This window comes from Podarcis tiliguerta (assembly GCF_965153285.1).
Source record: "Podarcis tiliguerta genome assembly, chromosome: 4".
NCBI classification, from domain to species: Eukaryota; Metazoa; Chordata; class Lepidosauria; order Squamata; family Lacertidae; genus Podarcis; species Podarcis tiliguerta.
Genome location: NC_139537.1, coordinates 33,580,210 through 33,606,520, shown reverse-complemented (window position 1 = coordinate 33,606,520; position 26,311 = coordinate 33,580,210). Strand labels below are relative to the sequence as shown.

The 26,311-nt window shown below is 42.3% G+C and overlaps 1 protein-coding gene across 1 annotated transcript in view; it reads left to right on the top strand.

Annotated features, from left to right (window-relative positions):
• Nucleotides 1–5,913: 5,913 nt before the first annotated feature.
• The window catches only part of RPL24 (ribosomal protein L24), a 191,202-nt gene continuing 170,804 nt past the window's right edge, over nucleotides 5,914–26,311 (top strand). Inside the window, exon 1 of the mRNA XM_083438508.1 lies at nucleotides 5,914–5,933. Within this exon, the coding sequence (XP_083294634.1) occupies nucleotides 5,929–5,933 (5 nt within the window). The 5' untranslated portion in view covers nucleotides 5,914–5,928. The remainder of the gene's footprint in view (nucleotides 5,934–26,311) is intronic.

Genomic DNA, 26,311 nt, shown 5'->3' with positions numbered 1-26,311 from the left:
TTTGCACTGGAAAGATTCCTGTAGATGCCCATGATTTTATGCTTCCTTGTATCTTCATTCTGTATTAGCCCATGAGGATTTACAGTAGTTCGTATCCTATACCTCACCGATCAGGATAAATCTGGAATAGGATTGCACTGGTAGCCCTTTGGTTGTCCCAATTCAGGTGCTGGTATCTGCCCAACATATTCTGCAGTGAAAACTGACAGTTTGTTGAGACTTTGTGAAATCTCTCTATTCTCTTTCAGTTGACCTTTCTCATCATCTGGTTACATGAGCAGGGAAAATCCAAGCAGATGTGGTTCACTGGAAAGGAAATATATTTCTTTATAAATAAATTTCAGTTTATCAGGGTCCAGGGTTCTTTACAGAGCAACATAAGCAAAGAAGAGATAGTGTCATAATGGGATTGATTTTATATCATTTTGATCTGTGCTTATATGCCCTCTGGGTCTTCAAGGTAGGGCAATCTGTGCATTTATGTCAAATTAATAAAACTGTTGAAAGAGATCAACCTAGCCTTCTTTGGTTTAAATCCAGTTCCTCTATATGGCTTGTCTTCCAAACCTTTTATTGGACTGGTAGTTTCCAGTTTGGCACCATCCATATTGAAATGTGGCAGTGAAAACCAAACACAGTAGTATTCAGAGAAGGTCCATGGGCACGACAGCTAGTGCTCCATGGAAAGAAGAGGTAAAGGGGTGAGGAGGGAAGAGAAAGGTGTCTTAAGACTCCTGCACCAAGTGGGAAAGGCACATTCAATTTCTTAAAGACCTGAAGGTTATGCGCAGACCTCACTCCCTAGCAGAGGCATGGAAGGAGCTGCTGCTCACCCATCATTGATGCCAAGAGCCTGTCCTGACTCATTAAGAACAATGAAAAGGGTGTAAGGACTGAAGGGAGTTCTCCACATAGCCCTGTAGTTCATGATCCGTTGCTGGTGCGTGAAAGATTTATGAGCAAAACTCCCCGCTGACTGAGAATAAAACAGAATCTGGCTGGCTCCCAAGTACAAAATTGCTTCCTCCTCTCTGGAGACATATACGTAAAACAGATTCTTGTTAGATGGGAAATAACGCTGCATTTCTCCAGTTATTAGTATTTTGAAACAACGACAACAATGAAATAATTAATTACAGCAGTATTTTGGTTTTGAAAGACTGGGTAGCTTGATTTTAAGGTGTTCATTCATTTGTCATTATTTTACAATTGAGTTCCAGCAATGTCTTTAATCTGTTGTCATTAAGTGGATAGTGAGCCACAGAAAGGACAGATTCTGTTCAACGAAGGCCAGATGCCATATTTGTTTATTTGTATGCCTGGCTTTTTCACAAATAAAGCAGGGGAGACAGGTCTAATATTTACATAAGAAAGTAAGGGGTCCTGAGCCCTGAGCTCTTCTTTGCCTTACTTTCCCATTCATAAGTATCTGCACAAATAATTTTGCCCTCTACCATCATATTGGTAGGTCCATAGAACATCACAATACTCTGTCATACATGTATGTGGAGGAAAAACTTAAACACGATGCAGCAGAGTTTCCAAAAATAGACCAGAGACAATATTTCATCTAGCAGAGCTTTTACTTGTGCTGAAGGCAAATGTGCATAATGGTCAATAATCTAGTACATTCAGGATTGGCACAGTCCATAAAAAATCCAGTTGCAGCACTTACAAAAACTTATAAACTTAATTCTAAGCTTAACACTATGTACACCACACCAGAAGGAAGAGAGAGAAAGAGAAAGTAAAACCCAGGCTCCTTCTGGCCTATATTTATAGTCAGCATGACCTTAATTGGAAGAGATAAGAGAACCAGTTCAAAGCAGCTTCCCAGAAGGTATAACCCAAACAGTCATTAACCCTTCTGCCTGCTTCTCTCACACAGAGAAGCTTCTAGTAGCTTCTTGAATCCTCTTGTATTAATCAGAAAAGGAAAGATCTCCACACACCAGATCAATACTTTCTGCACTAAGAAATGCAAACTGACATGCTCAAGTTTAAAAGTTATCCAAAAGAAAAGAAAAAAGGGGGAGGGGAATCAGCAGTAGCCAAGACTTTAGAAAGGAACTCAGCTGGAGAATCATCCCAAGTTGAAAGAATGTAGGCCTTGCCAAGCTAGGCAGGGCTGGTTCCTACCATTAGGTAGAGTTAGGCAGTCACTCCAGATGGCAGGTTGTGTGTGGCATGGAGTGACAAGAAAGAGGTTAGACCTCTGTTTGCCACATGACCTGTCCCAGGTGAAGGATGCTATCCCTTCACCAGTGCTGACAGAAGATTCAACCGCCAATTCCATTGGCTTCTGTATGTGAAATAAAGGTGGGGGCAGAAACATGTATTGGGTTTGCCCTAAAAAGACAGATCCAGGAGCATCCCCAAATGTGAGCCTGCTCTGTAAGTGACAGTGTGACATGGTTGTCCCTTGGTGATAATCTGGAACCAGTCACCCAAAAGTCTCTCCATATTGTATGGATTGCATTTTACTTTATCTACCTTAATTCATCTCATTATTGATCTCAGGCAGTCATTCACAGGGAATTCTAACCACACCTGATGCCAAGGGAGACAAAAGAAGTACTTGTGAGTTGCTGACACCAAACTGTGAACTCTCAGCTGACCAAGAGAGAAGATGGAGCACCTTGGAGCCCCACAGTACAAATCCAATGGGGAACAATTCTCCTTCTTCCTTGGCGATCACTCGTAGCCAAGTAAGATTGTCTTCCATAAACACGGTTTTAACAATGAGTTCATCATGGTGTGGATTTGCCAAGCGTGCCTTCCTCTTAGCACGTTTCTCCCTTGTGTCCTGAGTTCGAGTGTCTTCAAACCCCATGACACCTTTGGTAAAGGCTGTTCTCCAATTGGAGTGCTTGCAGGCCAGTGTTTCCCAATTGTTGGCGCTCATACTACATTTTATAGATTTGCCTTGAGACAGTCTTTAAACTTCTTAGCAGGATGGAATCTACACACATATAAAAATGCTGTGAAAATGGTTTAAAAAAATATATATTGAAAAATACATTGAATTTGCCATAGCTCACTATCACCATCTAGTGTCACATTTGTATATTGCACTTTACAACACACTTAAAATGTTTTATTTGTAGCTGTATAGCTGAGTCCTGGGTTTAGGAGAACAGCCTTAATCAAGTAATGAATTAAAAGTAATACAATTAGTCAACTAAAAGAAATATAATTGGGTGACAGCTTTCATTTAGTGGCATAGAAGTAGTGTGCACTGTTATTTTGCTTAAAAATACATTTGAAAAGCTAAGCCAAGTTTAGAAAGCTTTGTGCTTCTACCATTTTACTTATATTCTCATATAACAGCTGCTGCAATGTAAAACTAGCTTGGGTTCTGTCTTTTCAATTGCAAATGATTATATCTGATAACGATTTTGTGTTTTTCTTAATGACTTCTAATTAGAAAATAGTTATAAATATGTGATTAAGTGTACTCACACTATTAAAATAATTATGCAAATTATGTAAGTGCAGCCCAGTCAGGGAAAAATTTGCATGAGGCAATTAATACAACACATCAACATTTATTCTATACATGGGCAGCACTCTCTGTTTCATGAAATCTCACTGGAGAGATTTGAGAGGAAAACAAGGATTAATAAGGTACACTGAAAGAGATGTCACTTTTCTGGCCATAAGTAAAACAGATGCATAAGTAAGAAAAAGGATACATGGAAGTGGGAGAGAATCATGAAGCTGTGAAGCAGTTGAGGAAATTACAAGGCCAATTCACACCACCCCAGTGTGAAGGCAATGTGGGGATGAGAAAAAGAGAGACAAGTATGGCTACTATATTGAAGCAGTTGCATTACTGCTTCATTGGCCCAGTTTAGATGTGAAACTCATAGAATCATAGAATCATAGAGTTGGAAGAGACCACAAGGGCCATCGAGTCCAACCCCCTGCCAAGCAGGAAACACCATCAGAGCACTCTTGACATATGGTTGTCAAGCCTCTGCTTAAAGACCTCCAAAGAAGGAGACTCCACCACACTCCTTGGCAGCAAATTCCACTGTCGAACAGCTCTTACTGTCAGGAAGTTCTTCCTAATGTTTAGGTGGAATCTTCTTTCTTGTAGTTTGGATCCATTGCTCCGTGTCCGCTTCTCTGGAGCAGCAGAAAACAACCTTTCTCCCTCCTCTATGTGACATCCTTTTATATATTTGAACATGGCTATCATATCCCCCCTTAACCTCCTCTTCTCCAGGCTAAACATGCCCAGCTCCCTTAGCCGTTCCTCATAAGGCATCGTTTCCAGGCCATTTTGGTTGCCCTCCTCTGGACACGTTCCAGTTTGTCAGTGTCCTTCTTGAACTGTGGTGCCCAGAACTGGACACAGTACTCCAGGTGAGGTCTGACCAGAGCAGAATACAGTGGCACTATAACTTCCCTTGATCTAGATGCTATACTCCTATTGATGCAGCCCAGAATTGCATTGGCTTTTTTAGCTGCCGCGTCACACTGTTGGCTCATGTCAAGTTTGTGGTCAACCAAGACTCCTAGATCCTTTTCACATGTACTGCTCTCAAGCCAGGTGTCACCCATCTTGTATTTGTGCCTCTCATTTTTTTTGCCCAAGTGCAATACTTTACATTTCTCCCTGTTAAAATTCATCTTGTTTGTTTTGGCCCAGTTCTCTAATCTGTCAAAGTCGTTTTGAAGTGTGATCCTGTCCTCTGGGGTGTTAGCCACCCCTCCCAGTTTGGTGTCATCTGCAAATTTGATCAGGATGCCCTTGAGTCCATCATCCAAGTCGTTGATAAAGATGTTGAATAAGACAGGGCCCAAGACAGAACCCTGTGGCATCCCACTAGTCACTCTTCTCCAGGATGAAGAGGAACCATTGATGAGCACCCTTTGGGTCCGGTCAGTCAGCCAGTTACAAATCCACTGAGTGGTAGCATAGTCAAGACCGCATTTTACCAGCTTCTTTACAAGAATATCATGGGGCACCTTGTCAAATGCCTTGCTGAAATCAAGGTAGGCTACATCCACTGCGTTCCCTTCATCTACCAGGCTTGTAATTCTGTCAAAAAATGAGATCAGGTTCGTCTGACATGACTTATTTTTCAGAAATCCATGCTGACTATTGGTGATCACAGCATTCCTTTCTAGGTGCTCACAGATTGTTTGCTTAATGATCTGCTCCAGAATCTTCCCTGGTATTGATGTCAGACTGACTGGGCGGTAATTATTTGGGTCCTCTCTTTTCCCCTTTTTGAAAATAGGGACAACATTTGCCCTCCTCCAGTCTGCTGGGACTTCGCCTGTTCTCCAGGAATTCTCAAAGATGATTGCCAGTGGTTCTGAGATCACATCTGCCAGTTCTTTTAATACTCTTGGATGCAGTTCATCTGGCCCTGGAGACTTGAATACATCTAAACTAGCCAAGTATTCTTGTACTATCTCCTTAGTTATTCTGGGCTGTGTTTTCTCTACTGAATCATTTGCTCCAAATTCTTCAGGTCGGGCATTGTTTTCTTTATCGGAGAAGACTGAGGCAAAGAAGGCATTGAGGAGTTCAGCCCTTTCTGTGTCCCCTGTTTGCATTTCACCATCTTCTCCTCTGAGTGACCCCACTGTTTCTTTGTTCTTCCTTTTGCTACGAACATACCCATAAAAGCCTTTTTTGTTGCTTTTAACCTCTCTAGCAAGCCTGAGTTCATTCTGTGCTTTAGCTTTTCTGACTTTGTGTCTACAGTTGCTGGCTATTTGTTTGAATTCCTCTTTGGTGGTTTCCCCCCTTTTCCATTTTTTGTACACATCCTTTTTTAATCTTAACTCAGTTAAAAGTTCTTTAGATAGCCACCCTGGCTTCTTTAGGCACCTTCCATGTTTCCGTCTCATTGGTATTGCCTGAAGTTGTGCTTTTACTATCTCCCTCTTAACAAACTCCCAGCCATCATGAACTCCCTTTCCTTTTAGTATTACTGTCCATGGGATCTCACCCAGCACTTCCCTAAGTTTTATGAAGTCGGCTTTCTTAAAGTCAAGAAATTGAGTCCTAGTGTGCTTGGCTGCTCCTTTCCGTTGTATAGTAAACTTCAGAAGAGCATGATCACTTGCGCCTAATGATCCTTCCACTTCTACCCCATTAACCAGGTCATCGACATTGGTTAGGACCAGATCTAAAATGGCTGTTCCTCTTGTTGCTTCTCCCACTTTCTGGACAATGAAGTTGTCTGCAAGGCCAGTGAGGAATCTGTTTGACCTTATGCTCTTGGCTGAGTTTGACATCCAACAAATATCTGGGTAATTGAAGTCCCCCATTACTACTATCTCCCTTCCTTTTGCATGCTTGGCCATCTGTTCCAGGAAGGCATCATCTATGTCCTCCGTTTGGCTTGGGGATCTATAGTAAACTCCCACAATGAGGTCACTGTTATTCTTCTCTCCCTTAATTTTGACCCAAATGCTCTCACTTTGGCTTTGAGGTTCTAAATCTTGGATCTCTTCACAGGTGTACACATCCCTGACATATAACGCCACTCCTCCTCCTTTCTTGTCTGGTCTGTTTCTCTGAAATAGATTGTATCCCTCCATTTTTACATTCCAATCGTGGGACTTATCCCACCAGGTTTCAGTGATGCCTATTATGTCATATTTAGTTTGCTGTACCAAGAGCTCAAGCTCATCTTGTTTATTTCCCATGCTTTGTGCATTAGTGTACAGACATTGAAGTCCATTAGTCATTCCCCCATGTCTCTTATTTAAGGATTTTTTCCTCCCACCACTAGGTCTGCTTGCTGTTTGCTCCATTTGGTCTATGACATTTGGATGATCATCTTCATCAATTGATAGACTCCTACCTTCAGGAGCACTGTCTCCCTCCCCCACATTAGTCAGTTTAAAGCCCTCCTGATGAGGTTTCTGAGTTTTTTGGCAAAAACATTCCTCCCAACCGTTGTGAGGTGCAGCCCATCGCTTGCCAGAAGTCCATCTTCAAGAAACTGCAGTCCGTGATCTAAGAATCCAAACCGTTCCTGTTTACACCATTTGCGAAGCCAGCTGTTTACTTCCACTATTCTTGCCACACTTCTCCTGAGAGCCATGCTGGAAATCCTCTGAGATTTGTTAAACCACAATTTAGTGTTACATCTCAAAAGGAAAACTGTGTCTTGATCTGCTACTACAATCTAGGACAGGCTTCCTCAAACTCGGCCCTCCAGATGTTTTGGGACTACAGCTCCCATCATGGCTAGGGATCATGGGAGTTGTAGGCCAAACACATCTGGAGGGCCGAGTTTGAGGAAGCCTGAACTAGGATATCAAACCACAGTTTGGTCCTGGTTTGTAGACCAGGATTAAGCAGCTATTCCCCAATTCAGATGTAATGGGAAACTGTGGCTTTACAAACCCCAAAGGTTTGTTTTACAGCATGCAAGAGAGAAGAGGAGAGGGAAGTGTGCAGGCAAGATGTTAATATCAGTCTAATAAACTGGGCCACTGTGTGTTCAAGTCCGGGTTTTTTTTTAAGCGTAAGACTTTACAGTGGTACCTCGGGTTAAGAACTTAATTCATTCTGGAGGTCTGTTCTTACCCTGAAACTGTTCTTAACCTGAAGCACCACTTTAGCTAATGGGGCCTCCTGCTGCCACTGCGCCCCCAGAGCACGATTTCTGTTCTCATCCTGAAGCAAATTTCTTAACCCAAGGTACTATTTCTGGGTTAGCGGAGTTGTCTGTAACCTGAAGCGTCTGTAACCCGAGGTACCACTGTACTTCATTACCAAAGAGCTGCTCTTCTCAGGCCTTGGTGAAAGCTAAATAAAAGATAGTTTGAGGCATTTTCTATTCTGTACTTTTCGGTTTCTTTACTAGTCAGTGCCGGTGTGGAAAAAGTGGATACAGAGATGCTGTTCCCTCATTTGTCTAATACTTCTCATAATACTAGCACCTGAGGTCACCCAAGGAAGCTGATTGTAAAAAGATTAGGACAGACAAAAGAAACTACTATTTCACACAGTGCTTCATTAACTTATGGAATTAGCTCCCACAAGATGTAATAACAGCCACCAACTTGGATGGCTTTATGAGAAGATGAGACAGAGTAATGGAGGATTAAGCTATTGATGGTCACTGGCCACAAAGGCTATGCTCTACCTCCACTGTTGTGGAGTTCCTGGGAATCACAAGTGGGAACAGGGCTGTTGCACTCAGTAGCTTTGGGACATCTCATAGGAATCTGGTTGGCCACTGTGAGAGCAGCATAGTGGACTACATGGAGTTTTGGAGTGAGGGAACAGCTTAACCTTACACTTTAAAGGAGCAATAAGTCAAGTATTATTTTTTAAAGTCTCCCATCATGCCTTTCTTTAAGCACCATGCAATGTTGTTGGAGAGGTGCCTGCAGCTCTTCCTGAATGGAAAAATAACAAGTCCGCAAGGCTTGACCCATGCAGAGGTTTTTGCTTCCCCTATCTCCGTACTTCCAGATCTGCTCCACAAGGATGGACAGTCCATCAGGCAAATGCATAGACTTCCTTGGGAGGCTGGAAAAGCTGGTGACCAGAGTCACACAACCTCCCTGAGCATCCCAACTGCTCCATAGATATGTCTCGGTTTTCCCTATGACCTTTTAATATAAGTATTTTTGCAACAATAGACCTCTTCATGTTTCATAAGACGTGCATTTTTACATTCTGCCCCTATTTAGTAATTACAGCCACAGCTATAAATGAGACAAGAAACAATTGCCCAGACCGCAAGAAAAAATATGCTCCTGACACTGTAATCCAAAATGCACACAAGGAAACAAAGTTCCAAATGGGCTGAATTCCATTTCAATCCATCAATATGCTTCCAGTGCCTTCACAGTGGGAAGTTCCACCAAGCTCCTCTAACACACTTTTTATTGTTATTGTTATGGCACCTTTCCTCCAGCCAGGACACAGAAGGCAGCGCTACTGAGATAAATGAGATTGCTTAGACTATCAAACAGAGAGATGACAGGTTTGTTGCGAGCCGGGCAGCCAACCAGCAATGACGCAGCTTTTTCTCTAGGTTTTTAAAATCCGGGATGCATAACAATACAAATGAGCTATGCTTGTAGTATAAAGAGCTCTTCGCTCTCCCTCGGTCTTCTCTTTGCTTCCTTAGGTAGCAAGACTGGCAATTGGAGCAATAAAAAGAGCTGAGGTAGAAAAACAACTCACTCTGCCACTGGGATGCTTTGCAGGTTACGACTGGCAAGATAAATTCTACCATATAACACAATACACCAAGCAGCAAATGACCCTCCTCTCTTCCCTTCCTCCCAGCCATAACAAACATAAAACAGCTTTGTAGGGCTTTTCCTTGATGCCATATGCAACCTGTTTCCTAAACAAGACTGGCAAAGCAAGGCCATTTTTTTTTAATTAAAAAAAGTCCAGAGCTCAGTCATCTTTGTACCCCCATGTATTTATTTATTTAGAAATGTTATGCCCTTTATTTCTATCTCTAGTGTCTAGTTCAGAGATGGTGGGCAGCCCATTGCCTGCAGGCCACCCATTGTCTAATTTTATGTCATTTTGTTTCCCCTCCTGCTGAGCAACTGCACATTACAATTAAGGGCATGTGGCATCAGCCTCCTTTCCTGCATTGTTCAGCTGTTCCCAGAAGATCAACAACATGAGGGAAGGTTGAACCTTGAAAAGGTAAGAGCTGCATATCAAGTTACGTCTTCATTTACAGTGGAGCTCAATTCATAAACACCACCCATCCATGGATGCATACATACATACCCAAATAGCATGTGTGTGACTGATGGAAAGCGATGCAGGCTGAAAAAAACGTGTGGAGTGATTGTATCTATTCAAACACACACAAACCACACACACTGTGAATACACAAAGTTTGTGCAGTGTGTGAATGGATAAATAAATGAATGAATGAATGAGTATATGTAATGCTTGGGAAGCCTTTGACTCATAGGAGACCTGTGAAGGCATTGTCCCCAAGTCATGGATCCCTGCCCCTCTCCATATTACATCAGGTGTTGGGCAAGTAAGCCACAACTACAAAGAAGCAATGCTGATCAGCTGTTCCAAAAGGGAACAGATGAACAGCCACACCCTTTTTTCCTCACTGCTGGATCATCAGGAGGGAACACCCTAAGTCACAGACAATTAGACAGTGGGCTGCATGTATTCAGTGGGCAACGGCTTGCCAGCTCTTAAGTAGAATCAGAAACAAAGGGCCTGTTTTTTGGACAGTATACCTCTTTACTGGAAAATGTGAATACTTTCTGGAAAATGTCCAAAATGTCATTGTGTACATTCCCCAAGACGTACTGGAGAATGTGGAAAATGCCTGGAGAATGAACAAAATGCAATAAGATATGAACATTCCCCAATGAAGATTATTATATTGACTGAGAAATGTTCACAATTGATAAACCAGCCATTGTGGTTATTATACAAATTAGCAACTCAACACACATTACCACAATCAAATGATTACACATATGCACTTATTATCTCACACTGTAACTAGCCTCAAAATGGCTTACTGTAATAGTATAAAACAACAAAATAGTATACAATAAATGACCATGAAACCTGTTTATTGCAAACAAAAAGTCTATATAGATTGACTGAGCACAACAAAATGATCCCGTTTGGAGGGGTCTTATCCATAGTATTTCAGTTACTGTGTCACTTGCCTGAGATAGCATGTCTGCTTTCAGGATGGAAAACTCGTTCCCTATGTGACAGTAAGAGGTTTTCCTACAAACTCTAGATTATTGATGGGAAACGCAGACTTACAGCAATTTCTTTCAGACCGTTGAAACTGATGACCTAAACTAAAGCACCCACTTCAGATGCATTAAGTATTGACAGAAACATAAACTGACAATACAATTTAGAGTGGATTTTCTTTACAATGCAGTTTAATGACAATTCGCCTTTCTATGCTAGTATTAAGAAAGATGGATATCTGAATTTTTGGGAAAGGTCATGAAGAATGTTCTGTGGACAAAAAATCTGTGCATTCAAAATTGCATATTTGGAGCGTACCCAAATGCTTATTTTCCTGATGCTGGCATGTTGCTACCTTTCTGCCAGTTGTAACAAATGAGTAAGGATGAGCAGGTTTCCTTTGTGTCAGCACTGCATCCATACCTTGATTTGCCATCCTTCTGCTTCAAACAATGTCAGCCATTTCAGAACTAGAAGAAATTGCTCAGTTTTTAACTGGGCCAAAGTGGCTTGAGGCAACACTGTCCCAATACCACTTTTTGTGAGATTCTGCTATAGGAGCCAAACACTATTCAGAGCTACGAACTACACGTTTGAGCACTCAGCCCTGGGGAGAGGTTCCCAAAGCAAGCTATTAAGCTGCAAAGTTCAAGCTGTTTACTTTTATGAGATAGGGTGACCATGTGTCCTACTTTAAAGAAGATAGTCCTCCACCTTAAGACACCTTCTGTTTGAAGGTCTGTCTGTTCCTCCTCTTCCCCTTTCTTTATTCCCTGTGTTTGAAAGCCTTTCTCTGCCATGGCAAGCTACGGCTTTTGTGCAAGCATTCTCCACATCCAGAATGCCTTGGCATTTTAGGGGGCAGTGGATACCCTTCTCTCATTGGGCTGATGACATTTCCACCAGCAATCACAAAACATTTCAGTCAATAATAATTTGTGCTAATAATTTGTGCTAAGGTCCAACAATTTAAGAGTTTTGGAATTCTGATGAAAACAATAAAAAATATTAAATAGAGCATTTAAAAAGGCAGCAACCCCTGCTAGACCATGCAGACATGTGCCAGAGAGAAAAGCTAGGGCCAGGGGTGCTTCCACATCTGAGTGTGGATTTGCCATGCTTTGTTCACCCACTTACTTGAAAGGTAATAAGCAGCTCTTTCAATTTATTCTTGATCTCAACGAGAAACTCAATACTAAGACCCATCTTGATGAGTGGTTTTGCTGCAAAATAAACACCCTTTTATTCACCATTTGGTCACTGGGCTGGTGGCGGATTTCCAGATTGTTTCATGAGCAAAATCCGACACTGAAAAATAGCGTTGTAAGTATTTTAAGCTTACAAAAATATCAGGCTCACATTCATTCAAAGGCACGGTTATTCTCGCAAATTCCCACCTTGCCTTAACTTTTGATTTCATTTTCACATACTATCCCTGTCCCAGCATTGGATGATGCTCATGTGCCTGCAGGGAGAGAGAGAGAGAGAGAGAGAGAGAGAGAGTGCAGTTCTATTCCAACCACGCAAGGCCTCTAACAAAAACCCAGGTCTGGTCATCACGACTGAATAGAATTCCAAATGGACCGTCACTTGTAATGTGATAACAAAATCAGTTCCTCAGTCAAAGGGTCCTTTTTGCATCCCTTCTTCTATTCCTTTTGTACATGGATATAAAGATCAGAGCCATCTGTCTGAAAGAGATTTGGAATTCTGATGAAAACAATAAAAAGATATTAAACACTTTCTGTCCCTCCCAAATTTGTATTCAGCCTCTCCTTTTGTCAGGGCTGTAATCACACTCCCATCTGTATCCAAAGGATTTACGCAAACAAGGCTTCCTCTGTCAAAAAATCATAGCCAGCAAACGCAGTCACAGGCTGCTTAGTCGTGTCAATTATTGTCCCTGAAAGAAGATGCAAGCTGGTATTTAGACATGTGTCAGTTTTATTTATGGATCAGACAGTCTTGCTGGAGTTTGGTATCATCCCAGTTACTGAAGCATACGGTATTGTACTTGTGTTCAATTGAGGGGGGAAATGGGAGGGAAGGCAAAGGAATAAAACAAAGTCTATGTGAACAGTAGAATAATAAAGAAATTCCTAGATGAAAATGAAAAGGCAAACTTTCGCTTTCGTGCAAATGGAGCATCAAGTGTATCTTGTGTCATGGGACTCCCTTGTTTGTATAGGAGCAGAGGCCAACATCTGCCTTCCATCTATATTTCTTTGGGGTCTTTTGTCATGGGTTGCTCAGTAGCCTTTTGTGCCCGACTCAGGAATTACCTTAGCCTCCTACAGAAACTAATCCTTTTATTCAAGCTGAAGAAGAGACTTCCCCAACCTGAAGCCCTCCTGGTGTTTTGGATTCCCATAATTCCCATAATTCTTGACCACTGGCTATGCTGACCAGGGCTGATGTGACCCACCAAACCAAATGAAATCTTCCATCTACATGTTATGGTCAGTTGAGAAGTTGACAACTCTCTGTTTCATAGTCCTAGGCTCGTGGTGGGCTGCCATTCATGGAAGAAGGATTCTAATCAGCTTGGCAGGTCACAACTTGTACAAGGTTGATAGGCATACATCAAGCTTGTGTCATAAACACTCTTCCCAGAATATACACAGTCAGAATATATGTCCCCTGTGCCTATTCTTGCTTCTCCAACAAGTTCTCCCCCCCCCCCCCCGATGCCACACAGTATTTCCTGTATCAAGCACACAGAGCAAGAAACCGCAAGTTTGCATTTGCTGACCACAGTGAGTTACTCACAACAGGTACGTGTCCCAACATGGAAGCTCCAGAACATGCAAATAACTTTCTCCATCCACCTAACCTCTAAACCAGGGGTAGGCAACCTAAGGCCTGTGGGCCAGACGCAGCCCAATCGCCTTCTCAAGCCAGCCTGCAGACGGTCCAGGAATCAGCGTGTTTTTACATGAGTAGAATGTGTCCTTTTATTTAAAATGCATATCTAGGTTATTTGTGGGGCATAGGAATTGGTTCATTATTTTTTTCAAAATATAGTCCGGCCCACCACATGGTCTGAGGGACGGTAGACTGGCCCACAGCTGAAAAAGGTTGCTGACCCCTGCTCTAAATTAATTAAGTCACACCAGGTGATTCCTCATTCAGTCCTTTTAGTTCCCCAAAGGAGGAAGCTGCATGCCTAAAAGCAGTGCAAGTATGGTTAGACATGTTAGCACCCTGTAGTATAATTTAAAGTTAAGCAGATATCTGCATGTGGTACTCTGTTTGCATTCATTCATGGCAGGAAACTCAAACCCTAATGGCATGCACACTTGGGTTTTCTCTACATGGTTTAGATCTGCAGCCCCATGTCTTCTAGCTCAAGACCTGACAATAAATGTGTTGCCTGGGTACATGTGCATACCTGTACATCTGTTGAGAAGGACACAGGATAACACCTTGGTTCCTACTTATACATTCTCACAGTGCCGTTTCCAGTGCAGTTCTAGGTGTGTCTACCCCAAATTCCAATGAGTTCAGTAATGCTTACACTCCGGTATATGGATGCAGAGTTGCAGGTTCATCTCTACCTTTTCTATCTGGCTTTCCTACTTCTCCAATTCAGTCACCAGAGTGAAGCCATGCACACACACACAAATCCAGAAAGTGCCTTGACTCATTATAGACCTACTACTATGTTTCCAAGCACAATTCAAAGTATTGGTGCTGACCTTTAAAGCCCTAAACGGCCTCGGTCCTGTATACCTGAAGGAGCGTCTCCACCCCCATCGTTCTACCCATACACTGAGGTCCAGCGCCGAGGGCCTTCTGGCGGTTCCCTCACTGCGAGAAGCCAAGTTACAGGGAACCAGGCAGAGGGCCTTCTTGGTAGTGGCGGCCTCCCTGTGGAACACCCTCCCACCAGATGTCAAGGAGAACCACAACTACCAGACTTTTAGAAGACATCTGAAGGCAGCCCTATTTAGGGAAGCTTTTAATGTTTGATGTATTACAGTATTTTAATATATATATTTTTGGAAGCCGCCCAGAGTGGCTGGGGAAGCCCAGCCAGATGGGCGGGTACAAATAATAAATTATTATTATTATTATTATTATTTGCAAAGTTGCCCCCTCCCCACAAGAGTTCCATCCCCATCTAGAGGAGCCCCCACTCCAGCCTGAAATGCACATCTCTAAAATGAAATTCATAGGTGCCACAGGCTAGAAGTCGATTTATGTGGAGCACTGTGGAGATTTGTTAGTCCACTACATTGCAAGAAGATTTACAGTCATCCTGGTTGTAATGTTTTTAGCACCATCACTATATGCCTGGAAATTGAACATTCATTTAGTGCTAAGAGCAAAAACAAATTTCTAACAAGGAGCTCCAGAGACAAATGGACACTTTACGCTGAAATATTGAGCTCCTAGAACACTTTGGCTTCCTCACAGTGGACTACGTACGTTGTGTTATCATTGTACTCTAAAAGGAAAAGAATCATAAGCTTTGTGATAATGTTTTGACAGGGAAAGGTAAATGTACATGAGTGTATTGGATGTTGCTGAACTCCATTAAAATGTGAATTTTCGTGACAGTTTAGGAGATTAATTTTTAAAATGTAGTCTAAAAGCTGGAGCTGAAAACAGCATTTTGCCCCTCAATGAGCTTTTCCCTTTAGAACTACTCAGTGGTTTCAGGGGCTGCTTAACTCCTGCCTTGTAAAATGTGTCTTGGCTTGTTTGCCCAAATCTCACAGAACAATTTAGTGTTCAGGAAGCTGTCTAGGTGCATCAGCATTTTCTTTATGGCGCTATGGTCTTGATAAACTAGGGCCATCCACCGAATCTGAATAGTGGGCGCTTCAAGGCAAACAAAAAGAATGACTTTTCACATAGTGTGTTCTTCAATTATTGCAATGGGATTGGTCTGGAGGTTGCAGTTGGTACAGAACATGGCAGCTAGGTTGCTTGTGGGGCTGAACTACCACCAGCATATATCTCCTAACTTGCAGGGTTCACAATGGGTGCCAATTTACTACCAAGGTGTTGGTGCTAACATATAATCCATGTACATTTCCATACCAGCTTATCCCTGAAACATTCAGTAAATTGCTGAGGTCTGTATGCTTGCCCTGTTCTATAGAATTGTATTCCCATTGAGATACAGCAAGCTCCCGCTATCTGCACTTTCTGGAAACAGTTGAAGTTTTTGACAGTTTTTGACCCAACGGGCTTTCCCAGCTGGATAAATGGGCCTTTACCATGAGTGTCCACTTGTTAGGGTTGTAGAGTGAGGTTGAATCCTGACAAGATAGAAGTACTGTTTTGGGTGGACAGGGGCTGGGCGGGTAAGGGGGATTCCTGGTCCTGAATGGGGTAACAGTGCCCCTGAAGGACCAGGTGCGCAGCCTGGGAGTCATTTTGGACTCACAGCTGTCCATGGAGGCGCAAGTTAATTCTGTGTCCAGGGCGGCTGTCTACCAGCTCCACCTGGTACGCAGGCTAAGACCCTACCTGCCCACAGACTGTCTCACCAGAGTGGTGCATGCTCTAGTTATCTCCCACTTGGACTACTGCAATGCGCTCTACGTCGGGCTACCTTTGAAGGTGACCCAGAAACTGTAATTAATCCAGAATGCGTCAGCTAGACTGGTGACTGGGAGTGGCCGCCGGGACCACATAACACCAGTTCTGAGAGATCTGCATTGGCTCCCAGTACGTTTCCGAGTACAATTCAAAGTGTTGGTGCTGACCTTTAAAGTGCTAAATGGCCTCGGGCCAGTGTAACTGAAGGAGCTCCCCCCCCCCATTGTTCAGCTAGGAGGTCCAGCTCTGAAGGCCTTCTGGCGGTTCCCTCACTGTGAGAAGTGAAGTTACAGGAAAGCAAGCAGAGGGCCTTCTCAGTAGTGGCGCCCTCCCTGTGAAACACCCTCCCATCAGATGTCAAGGAAATAAACAACTCTCTGACTTTTAGAAGACATCTGAAGGCAGCCCTGTTTAGGGAAGCTTTTAATGTTTGATGTTTTATAGTGTTTCTAATGTTCCATTGGGAGCTGCCCAGAGTAATAATAATAATATATAATAATTTATTATTTATACCCCGCCCATCTGGCTGGGCTTCCCCAGCCACTCTGGGCGGCTTCCAAAAAAATATTAAAATCCTCTAATACATCAAACATTAAAAGCATTAAAAGAGTAGCTAGGGAAACCCAGCCAGATGGGCGGGGTGTAAATATATTATTATTATTATTATTATTATTATTATTATTATTATTATTATAGAATCATTGAAGAATCATAGAATCATAGAGTTCGGAAGAGACCACAAGGGCCATCGAGTCCAACCCCCTGCCAAGCAGGAAACACCATCAGAGCACTCCTGACATATGGTTGTCAAGCCTCTGCTTAAAGACCTCCAAAGAAGGAGACTCCACCACACTCCTTGGCAGCAAATTCCACTGTCGAACAGCTCTTACTGTCAGGAAGTTCTTCCTAATGTTTAGGTGGAATCTTCTTTCTTGTAGTTTGGATCCATTGCTCCATGTCCGCTTCTCTGGAGCAGCAGAAAACAACCTCTCTCCCTCCTCTATGTGACATCCTTTTATATATTTGAACATGGCTATCATATCACCCCTTAACCTCCTCTTCTCCAGGCTAAACATGCCCAGCTCCCTTAGCCGTTCCTCATAAGGCATCGTTTCCAGGCCTTTGACCATTTTGGTTGCCCTGCTCTGGACATGTTCCAGTTTGTCAGTGTCCTTCTTGAACTGTGGTGCCCAGAACTGGACACAGTACTCCAGGTGAGGTCTGACCAGAGCAGAATACAGTGGCACTATTACTTCCCTTGATCTAGATGCTATACTCCTATTGATGCAGCCCAGAATTGCATTGGCTTTTTTAGCTGCTGCGTCACGCTGTTGGCTCATGTCAAGTTTGTGGTCAACCAAGACTCCTAGATCCTTTTCACATGTACTGCTCTCAAGCCAGGTGTCACCCATCTTGTATTTGTGCCTCTCATTTTTTCCCCCCAAGTGCAATACTTTACATTTCTCCCTGTTATAATTCATCTTGTTTGTTTTGGCCCAGTTATCTAATCTGTCAAGGTTGTTATTGTAGTAGTTGTTGTTGTTATTGTTATTATTATTATTATTATTATTAGGCAGCATGTCTTGCAGGGGCTACATTGCAACTTGGTGAATCACAACTAGTGCTCAAGCAATGTGAACTTTTCCTAATTTCACCCAATCAGCACCTACACTTACAGGAAGACGTCCCACGGGCTTCAAGAACACGATGCCTCACTGCAAAGTCATACAGCTAATGTAGAACCTTTAAAAATAATAGAAATATGTAATACTATTGACCTATTCTTCATTCTGTATTAGATCTAAAGTACCTTAGAGACATGTGCTGACCCTGACTTTAATTTAGCCAATAGTTACCTCTCCAGTCGATAAATCGTGATGCTGAGTTCAATGCCAGTCAATATCTGCTTATTACTTTTAGAGTAAGAAGTACTGAGCATGAATTTGATTAATGGAGAAAAGCCTGTGGATTCTGCTATAGTTCTGTTAACATTGCAATTTTTACAGTGTGTGTAGGAGGGAGGGCTTTTCTAATTCTTCAAAGAAGCACTGGTTTGGAGTGGGGCAGATTACATTTTATAATGACAAATTTTCAAAAATTAAAGATAAGCCTTTAAGATAATAGAACTGTAAGTGGGAAAAGCACACTAAATGTGGCATCTCTCTCCAACTGTAAATTCAGTTCCCTGCATTTCTGCAGCAAAAATTAATAATAATCCTGAAGAAAATCTGCCAGCCTTTTAGTGTGAAGTTCTCCTAGTAATCACATTTCTGTGTGCAGTTTTGGCAAATATACAACCTATGCTGCAAAATTTGAAGAGCAAATTTCAAACAATGGCTGGGTTTCAGTTCGCGTATTGTTTCGCAACATGCGGCTTTGTAGTAGTAGTAGTAATAGTAGTTTGGATTTGATATCCCGCTTTATCACTACCCGAGGGAGTCTCAAAGCAGCTAACATTCTCCTTTCCCTTCCTCCCCCACAACAAACACTCTGTGAGGTGAGTGGGGCTGAGAGACTTCAGAGAAGTGTGACTAGTCCAAGGTCACCCAGCAGCTGCATGTGGAGGAGCGGGGAAGCAAACCCGGTTCACCAGATTACAAGTCCACCGCTCTTAACCACTACACCACACTGGCTTTGGTGAGTTCACCTTTAAATGGGAGCCAAATCAAATTTATTCTCCATCTCTAACGCCTTTGCAGGATCCCACTTCTCATTTTGTTACTTGCTGGTTCTGTGGTTTTAATTTTTGTAACCCTCCTGGGACCATTCAGTGAAGGATTGGAGTATTATTATTGTTGTTGTTATCATTATTATTATCATTAACTACTTGCAAAATATGGTAGAATCTTATGAACAGGGGGGGGGGAATTATAATGTTTCCTACCAATTGAGGGTGCTTTTGAAGCAGATTGTCACCGATTTTCAGAACTGCTTGTTATGGTTAAACATTTTTCAAAAACAAACCTTCTGAATAGACTTTCCTACTCAGTTAACCATATTCTTGAGGGAAAACATAAGGCAGTAGAATTATTAAAGAGCATGTCAGTAATGCACACATCTTTGTTATGTCAGCCCTTTGCCAAAAAAATGGGGGGGGGGGGAGATTGATAGTAAAAGCCACTTAACTTTTTTCTTCTTTTGCAGAAATACACCATCTGCTACAGATAGTCTATCTGCCTGTGTTTGATGAATTCACACATATTTTAAAGCCCCAGAGTACCCATTTGAATGGAAATTGAACACTGCTTGTCACTTGAAAAGCTTTTCTTTCCCTTTTTTCCTGGATAGGTTTCACATTTGTTCAATTAAGTGTGTGTATAAGCAATACACTTTACAAAATTTATCCGCAAAATAGAGAGGACCAAAATAATTTTGGTGGCAGATGGCGCAGCTGCTGCTTTTGCAAAGCGATGTGCGGAAGGTGAGGGGACTGGAAATATTGCAGTACTAAGAATATCTGCAGCTTTCAAGCTCCTCTTTCATAATCCAGCTGTGCTCAGGTAGAATTTATAGATCTGATCGAAGCAGGAAAGACAGTTGCTGAAATATTTATAAAAGTGCACTTTGCAACAAGTGAATGAATCACTGGCCCCCATCTCTGGATACATTACGTAACCAGTGAGCAAAATGAAACTTACATCCCAGCCTTAAGCATGCTTACCTGGAAGCAAGTTCCAGAGAGCTGGACAAAACATCTTTCCTGCTAAGATATTTGAGAATGCATCTGTGCTTGGAAGAAAATTGGATTCAGTTGAGTTTAACAAGGTGGCATCCCTAGTCACATATGTTGGCTGTGATTAGGGCTGATGTGTTTAGGATCAGGGTCTGAAGGGATCTAGACTTATGCTCTTATGTGCTTCTTGGGGGGGGCATTGCCATTCCTTGCAATGCAAAAACTGAAATAAAAAGCACAATGTCTGAGAGTGGTCTGTTAAACATTAAAAGCTTCCCTAAACAGAGCTGCCTTCAGCTGTCTTCTAAAAGTCTGGTAGTTGTTCTCTTTGACAACTAGTGGGAGGGCATTCCACAGCCACTACTGAGAAGGCCCTCTGCCTGGTTCCCTGTAACTTGGCTTCTCGCAGCGAGGGAACTGCCAGAAGGCCCTCAGCACTGGACCTTAGTGTCCGGGCAGAACAATGGGGTGGAGACGCTCCTTCAGGTATACTGGACCGAGGCCATTTAGGGCTTTAAAAGTCAGCAGCAAAACTTTGAATTCTGCTTGGAAACATACTGGGAGCCAATGTAGATCCTTCAAGACCGGTGTTATGGGGTCTTGGTGGCCACTACCAGTCACCAGTCTAGCTGCCGCATTCTGGATTAGTTGAAGTTTCCGGGTCACCTTCAAAGGTAGCCCCACGTAGAGCGCATTGCAGTAGTCCAAGCGGGAGATAACTAGAGCATGCACCACTCTGGCGAGATAGTCCGTGGGCAGGTAGGGTCTTAGCCTGCATAGCAGATGGAGCTGGTAAACAGCTGCCCTGGCCACAGAATTAACCTGCGCCTCCATGGACAGCTGTGTGTCCAAAATGACTCCCAGGCTGCACACCTGGTCCTTCGGGCCACAGTTACCCCACTCAGGACCAGGGAGTCCTCCACACCTGCCCACCTCCTGTCCCCCCAAAACAGTACAAAAACACATCTTACTGCTTCCAACATATATAAAAACATAATAAAACATTTTTAAAACTTCCCTATACAGGATTGACTTCAGTCGATCCGGGAGTTGGATAACTCCCCACACCCTCCAATATTTCTCCAATTAAAATAGGAAGTGGGGGGGCATTCTGGGATCAAATCAGAAACTGGGATGGCTTCTCTAAATCAGGGAAAAATTGGGACACTTGGAGGGTCAGCTAAAATGGGTGTGCTGCTGACTGCTGAAGCATGGCAATAAGGGTAATGGCAGCAAGCCACTTTCAATAGATTCAGTGGTTGCTGGGAAATTTGGTACAGATTCTGCTAAATATCTGTCTCAAAAAGCCCCAAATTGCTGTGTGAAATATGAACACGATGAACTCATTTTGACCCCTCTCTCACCTCTTGACCATATAAGCATAGCCATATAAGTGAGGTATAATGCCAGGGTAATTGGCACCGTAAATGAGCTGCAGATGAAGCTTAGAGATAGACTCTGTCCAGGGCACCATATAGCTAAGGCATCATATATCTACTTATGTCCAGAAACTGAAAACCTGAAGTGTGTTGCAAGTGCATAGCAAGTAATAAATTGTTTGAGCTGAGAGTAGCTTTTGCTTTTTATAAAAGAGAAACATCTTTCTGTCCCAATAATTCTGTATCAAGTGACTGATGTAATTGGGCTGATTTCAGGTGGCCTGCAAAACCCCTAAGTGGTGTTAACGGCCTCATACACTTGATTAGTGAAGGCAAATTTTAATCAGTGGAACTGAAAATTGAGGTCACATTTTTTATTTTTGAGACTATTTTGGTCTTCCTGTGCTATTGCAACAGGGAATGAAAAAGTCCTAACCTTTCCTAACTATGTGTAAAGGTAAACGGACCCCTGACCATTAGGTCCAGTCGTGGCTGACTCTGGGGTTGCAGCGCTCATCTCACTTTATTGGCTGAGGGAGCCGGCATACAGCTTCTGGGTCATGTGGCCAGCATGACTAAGCCGTTTCTGGAGAACCAGAGCAGTGCACGGAAACGCCGTTTACCTTCCCCCACAGTGGTACCTATTTATCTACTTGCACTTTGACATGCTTTTGAACTGCTAGGTTGGCAGGAGCTGGGACCGAGCAACGGGAGCTCACCCTGTCGCAGGGATTTGAACCACCAACCTTCTGATCGGCAAGTCCTAGGCTCTGTGGTTTAACCCACAGCACCACCCGTGTCCCTAACTATGTGTAGTAACTTTTATTTATTAAATTGCATGTTTTCTCACCCTTCCTTCAGTATCTCAGAAAGACATCTATTTGCTTTTTGGGTATGCACATTTATTTACATCTGCAATGCAATCCTATACATGACTACTCAGAAGTAAGGCAGGATAGCTCAGTCAATAAAAGCATGAGACTCTTAATCTCAGGGTTGTGGTTTCAAGCCTCACATCAGGCAAAAAAAATCCTGCATTGTAGGGGGTTGAACTAAATGACCCTCGTGATCCCTTCCAACTCTACAATTCTGTTGAGTGTTTGGATTGTAGCCAGTAAACCAAAAAGATCAACAAAAAATGAGTAAACAATTATAAATTATTTAATTGGTAGAAAGACTTAATTTGTCCTTTGTGAACAAACTTACAATAAAGACCAAACCTCTTATCCATATTTTTATGGAGAGAGAGAGGGAGAGAGAGAGAGACTTGGTGGCCTAAATCAATCTGACTTGTAAAATTTATGTAGCCTAAGAGCAGTAGCATATATTATGAAGCAAATAAATAATGGGAGGTGGCATCTGCAGGACAGAATTGCAATCCTACACACATGATTACCTGGGGGTAAGCTCCATTTAAAACACTAAGACTTGCTTTTGAGTAGAAATGTATAGAATTGCACTGAATGGTCGCTGAATCCTGCCTAGCTGACTGACTGTACCCAGGGCCAGATTTAGGTTTGATGAGGCCCTAACCCACTGAAGGAAATGGGGCCCTTTATATGGCCAGCTGTCCTTTGTCAACAACAAATGGTCGCTGTTGAATATATGCTGTATGGTAATTTATGGACCTAATAGGTATCAAAAGCTATTTGCACATAACAAAATATGTATTTTATCAAAGTAATTGCTGAACTGAAATACAATTAAGAAGAAGTATATGAATAGTGAAATACAACAAAACACTGTTGCTATATATAAGTTTTATTTTAAATTTTTTATATTATATTTTTGGAAATGTACAGTCTTTTTTTCCCTTTAAATTTTTTTGTGGGGCCCAAGATAATGGGGCCCTAAACTATAACTTGTTTAGCTTATGTGTACCCTGACTGTACTTTGCAAATGCCCTCCAGCTAGAAATCCCTTGGGGGCATTTGCTGCAAAAAGAACCGTCAGCGTGCAAAGGGTAAACCCTCCCAAATACTGATTACCCCAACCCCTTGACCTCATGCTCACAATATCTCAGTAAGCAGATTGGGGGACCATACATTCGGCAAGTAATCCATGGCTGTGTCCTAGCTTTCTTTGGGATTGTGACCAAAATCTGCACACCAGCTGAGCTCTGATAGTTCATTTCATTTTATAGCACTAAAGATACACTAGATTTTCCAGAGTAGGTTACAAACAAAAATCATTTTTCTGCCCTATATGGTTTGTACGCTATTGCTTTCTTCCATTGTTCTAGCCTGAGTCCCTCCCTTTTCCTGCCCCCTTCTTTTGCTCTGTCGCTGTGTTATAAGATACGCCTCAAGGGACAAGTTTCTAATAACATCCCCCTCTTGTTCTCCAAGCATTTATATCAATTGCAACAGCAATTTTCAAATAATAAAAAAGTAAATTCACAGAACTGAACTTTATCTGAAGGGAACTCTGACTGTGGTAGAATTATTGCAAACTCTTATCACCTCCAGGAAATGTCTTCCGTTCCTAACTATCATCTCCTCATAAGTCATAAACATGCGTTGTCGTAAACACTACAATGTTTTAGAACTCCAGACAAGTCATGAAAAGTAAGTGTCTCGCCTTACTGTTTTTATGTCAAAGCATAATTCCATCTACACCTAAACTGCTGATAACTGCAGAGAGCCTCTAGCAAATCACATAGATAAGCTCAGCCTGTTAAGATATGCTGCGGCTAATGCAGAGAGTGAAGAGATCAGTGTGGTTGTGTGACTCAGGCTACTGTCCCAACTAGGGATGGGGAGAAGTTCAACATTTCAGTTCACATTTCAAGGTGAATCTGTCGAATTTGCTCTTTTCAAAACAACATGAGAACTTCATCACAGCCATCTTCCGAAATAAACCCTTATCCAAATTTTGCAATGTAGTTCTCCAACCAAGCAATGTGCACAAAATTGCATATATTAGGGAAAATATTTATTGAGAAGTGGGTCCATTTGTTGTTGTTTGTTTGTTTGTTTTAATTTGAAGGCCTAGAACTCTGCGTAACTAATTAAGGGTGCAATTAATTAATTAACTAACTAACTAATTTGGTGCAATTTAAGAATCTTGTGGAAAATGTTGACCTCTCTTTTTGTTGATTTGTGAGAATGTAACATTTGTCTTTCCTTTCATGGAAAGCTGTAAAGATGTAGTTGTTTGAAAGCATAATATTGTTTCCCATCCACTCTAATCTCTGAGCAGTGAGAGACTCAAGGGGTTCCAGCATTTACTCAGGGTTTGGCTTCCTTGGAATGAAGGTCAGCAGAGACTGTGGTGTTGTTAGGCTATATGGTTTTATTTACGCAACGTGAAAAAGATCTTGTTTCTCCATTAGTCACAACTTTGGACCCAGTACAGATCAAAAACATGTCTCTCTGTCTGCAGCTTCAAGCATTCAGCTTTTCAACACGCACATACCCTCCACACCTCTGGCTATTGTTCTCCCACATAGCAGCTAGGTAAGGGGAAGCACCACTCATTTGTTCTGTGACAACTTCTTTGGTTAGGCATGGTACATAGCTATCCAGCCCAAACCATTAACTTGACAAAGGAACAGGTATGACAAGCTTGCTCTCCAACGTCCTACCCCCACAGATACAGGATCCCAATAATTGGAATGGACCCAGAGTACCATTCAGACGGACACACCCACCCATGCTCATAACAGTATGTAGGTTTATTTAAGGCTATACATTCTTATCACCAGGGCTTTTTTTCAGGCAGAACTCACCAGAACTCAGTTCCGGCACCTCCCAGACAGGCTCCATTGCCATTCTAAGAATACGAGGGAGGTGTTTATGGTAAGTTCTGGCACCTCTTTTTCTAGAAAAATAGCACTGCTTATAATGTCTGTGTATTCTTGTAAAATATTCTCCTTCCTGCACCTGAGACTGTCAGGTGTTGGCACAGGAAGAGGGGTAACATAGGCAGAGGTCTGAGGTACACCCCTTCACAAACGCATCTTATAATTTGAGATTGCAGCTGGCAGTAATTTCTTTACCTTCCTCTTATCATTGTTTTCCTTCCCTTGCTTCTGTAGAGAAATGCTCTGAAAACTCCCCTGCCTCCCAGCCGTGCATCTCAAAACTGTTAGTCCAACACATTAAACCAGCTAGGACTTTATTTTGACCAGCAGAAACGCGAGGGCAAAGGTGTGTGACTCCAAATGGTTTGCTTCTGACCCTAATTTTTCACCTTCTTTTTGGCTAATCGCAGTTTTAATTATCTACAAATTTGTACTTACTCAAAGGCTAACATTCAATTTATCTATGGAAATGCAAGGCACCCCATGTAAAAAAGAGATTTGTCAAACCTTAATGAGATCATTATTATTCATGCTAAATGTAGTTGGAAATGCATTAATAGCAAAACGTTTCTCTCCATTTCCAGAATGCCAGGGGACAGAGGTGACAAAAATATCTGAGCGTGGGTAATAGCTTTGTCATTTATGCCTGAGCTTTTCATACAAAACAAAAAGGAAACAACTTTTCACTACCTTTTGGGGTGCAGGAGGGGGGGAGAATCTGGATGCACCAGAGCAAGTTACAAATCATTAAAAAGCCCTACACTCTATATGTGATGCTAAATGCAAGTAAGTGTTTAATGTGCACAATTTTAATTCCTTAAATGACAGCTACAGGGAGGAGCATAATGTAGACCACAGCATGTGAGGAAAAGGGTTTTTTAAACCCTTTCCCCCTGAGCTGCATTCCCTCCAACCAACCCCCCTCCTCACAAGCAGCTAGACAACCCAGGATTATATTTATAGTAAATTGTGATTATCACCGGCACAAAGGCTCTAAAAGCATTTCACATGATCACTTCCTCTAAAAGCAAACTCAGGCGGTGAGCGCTGACAGAAACAAAATGGGACCGTTGAGAAACACAACGGAGGTGTCAGCATGTTCAGGAGAACCCTGAGATTTGCTTGCTTAGGGGGAAAAAATGTTTTAAGAAAATAAGGAAAGGTGAATGCCCAGTGAGGACTGCACATTCTGAAAG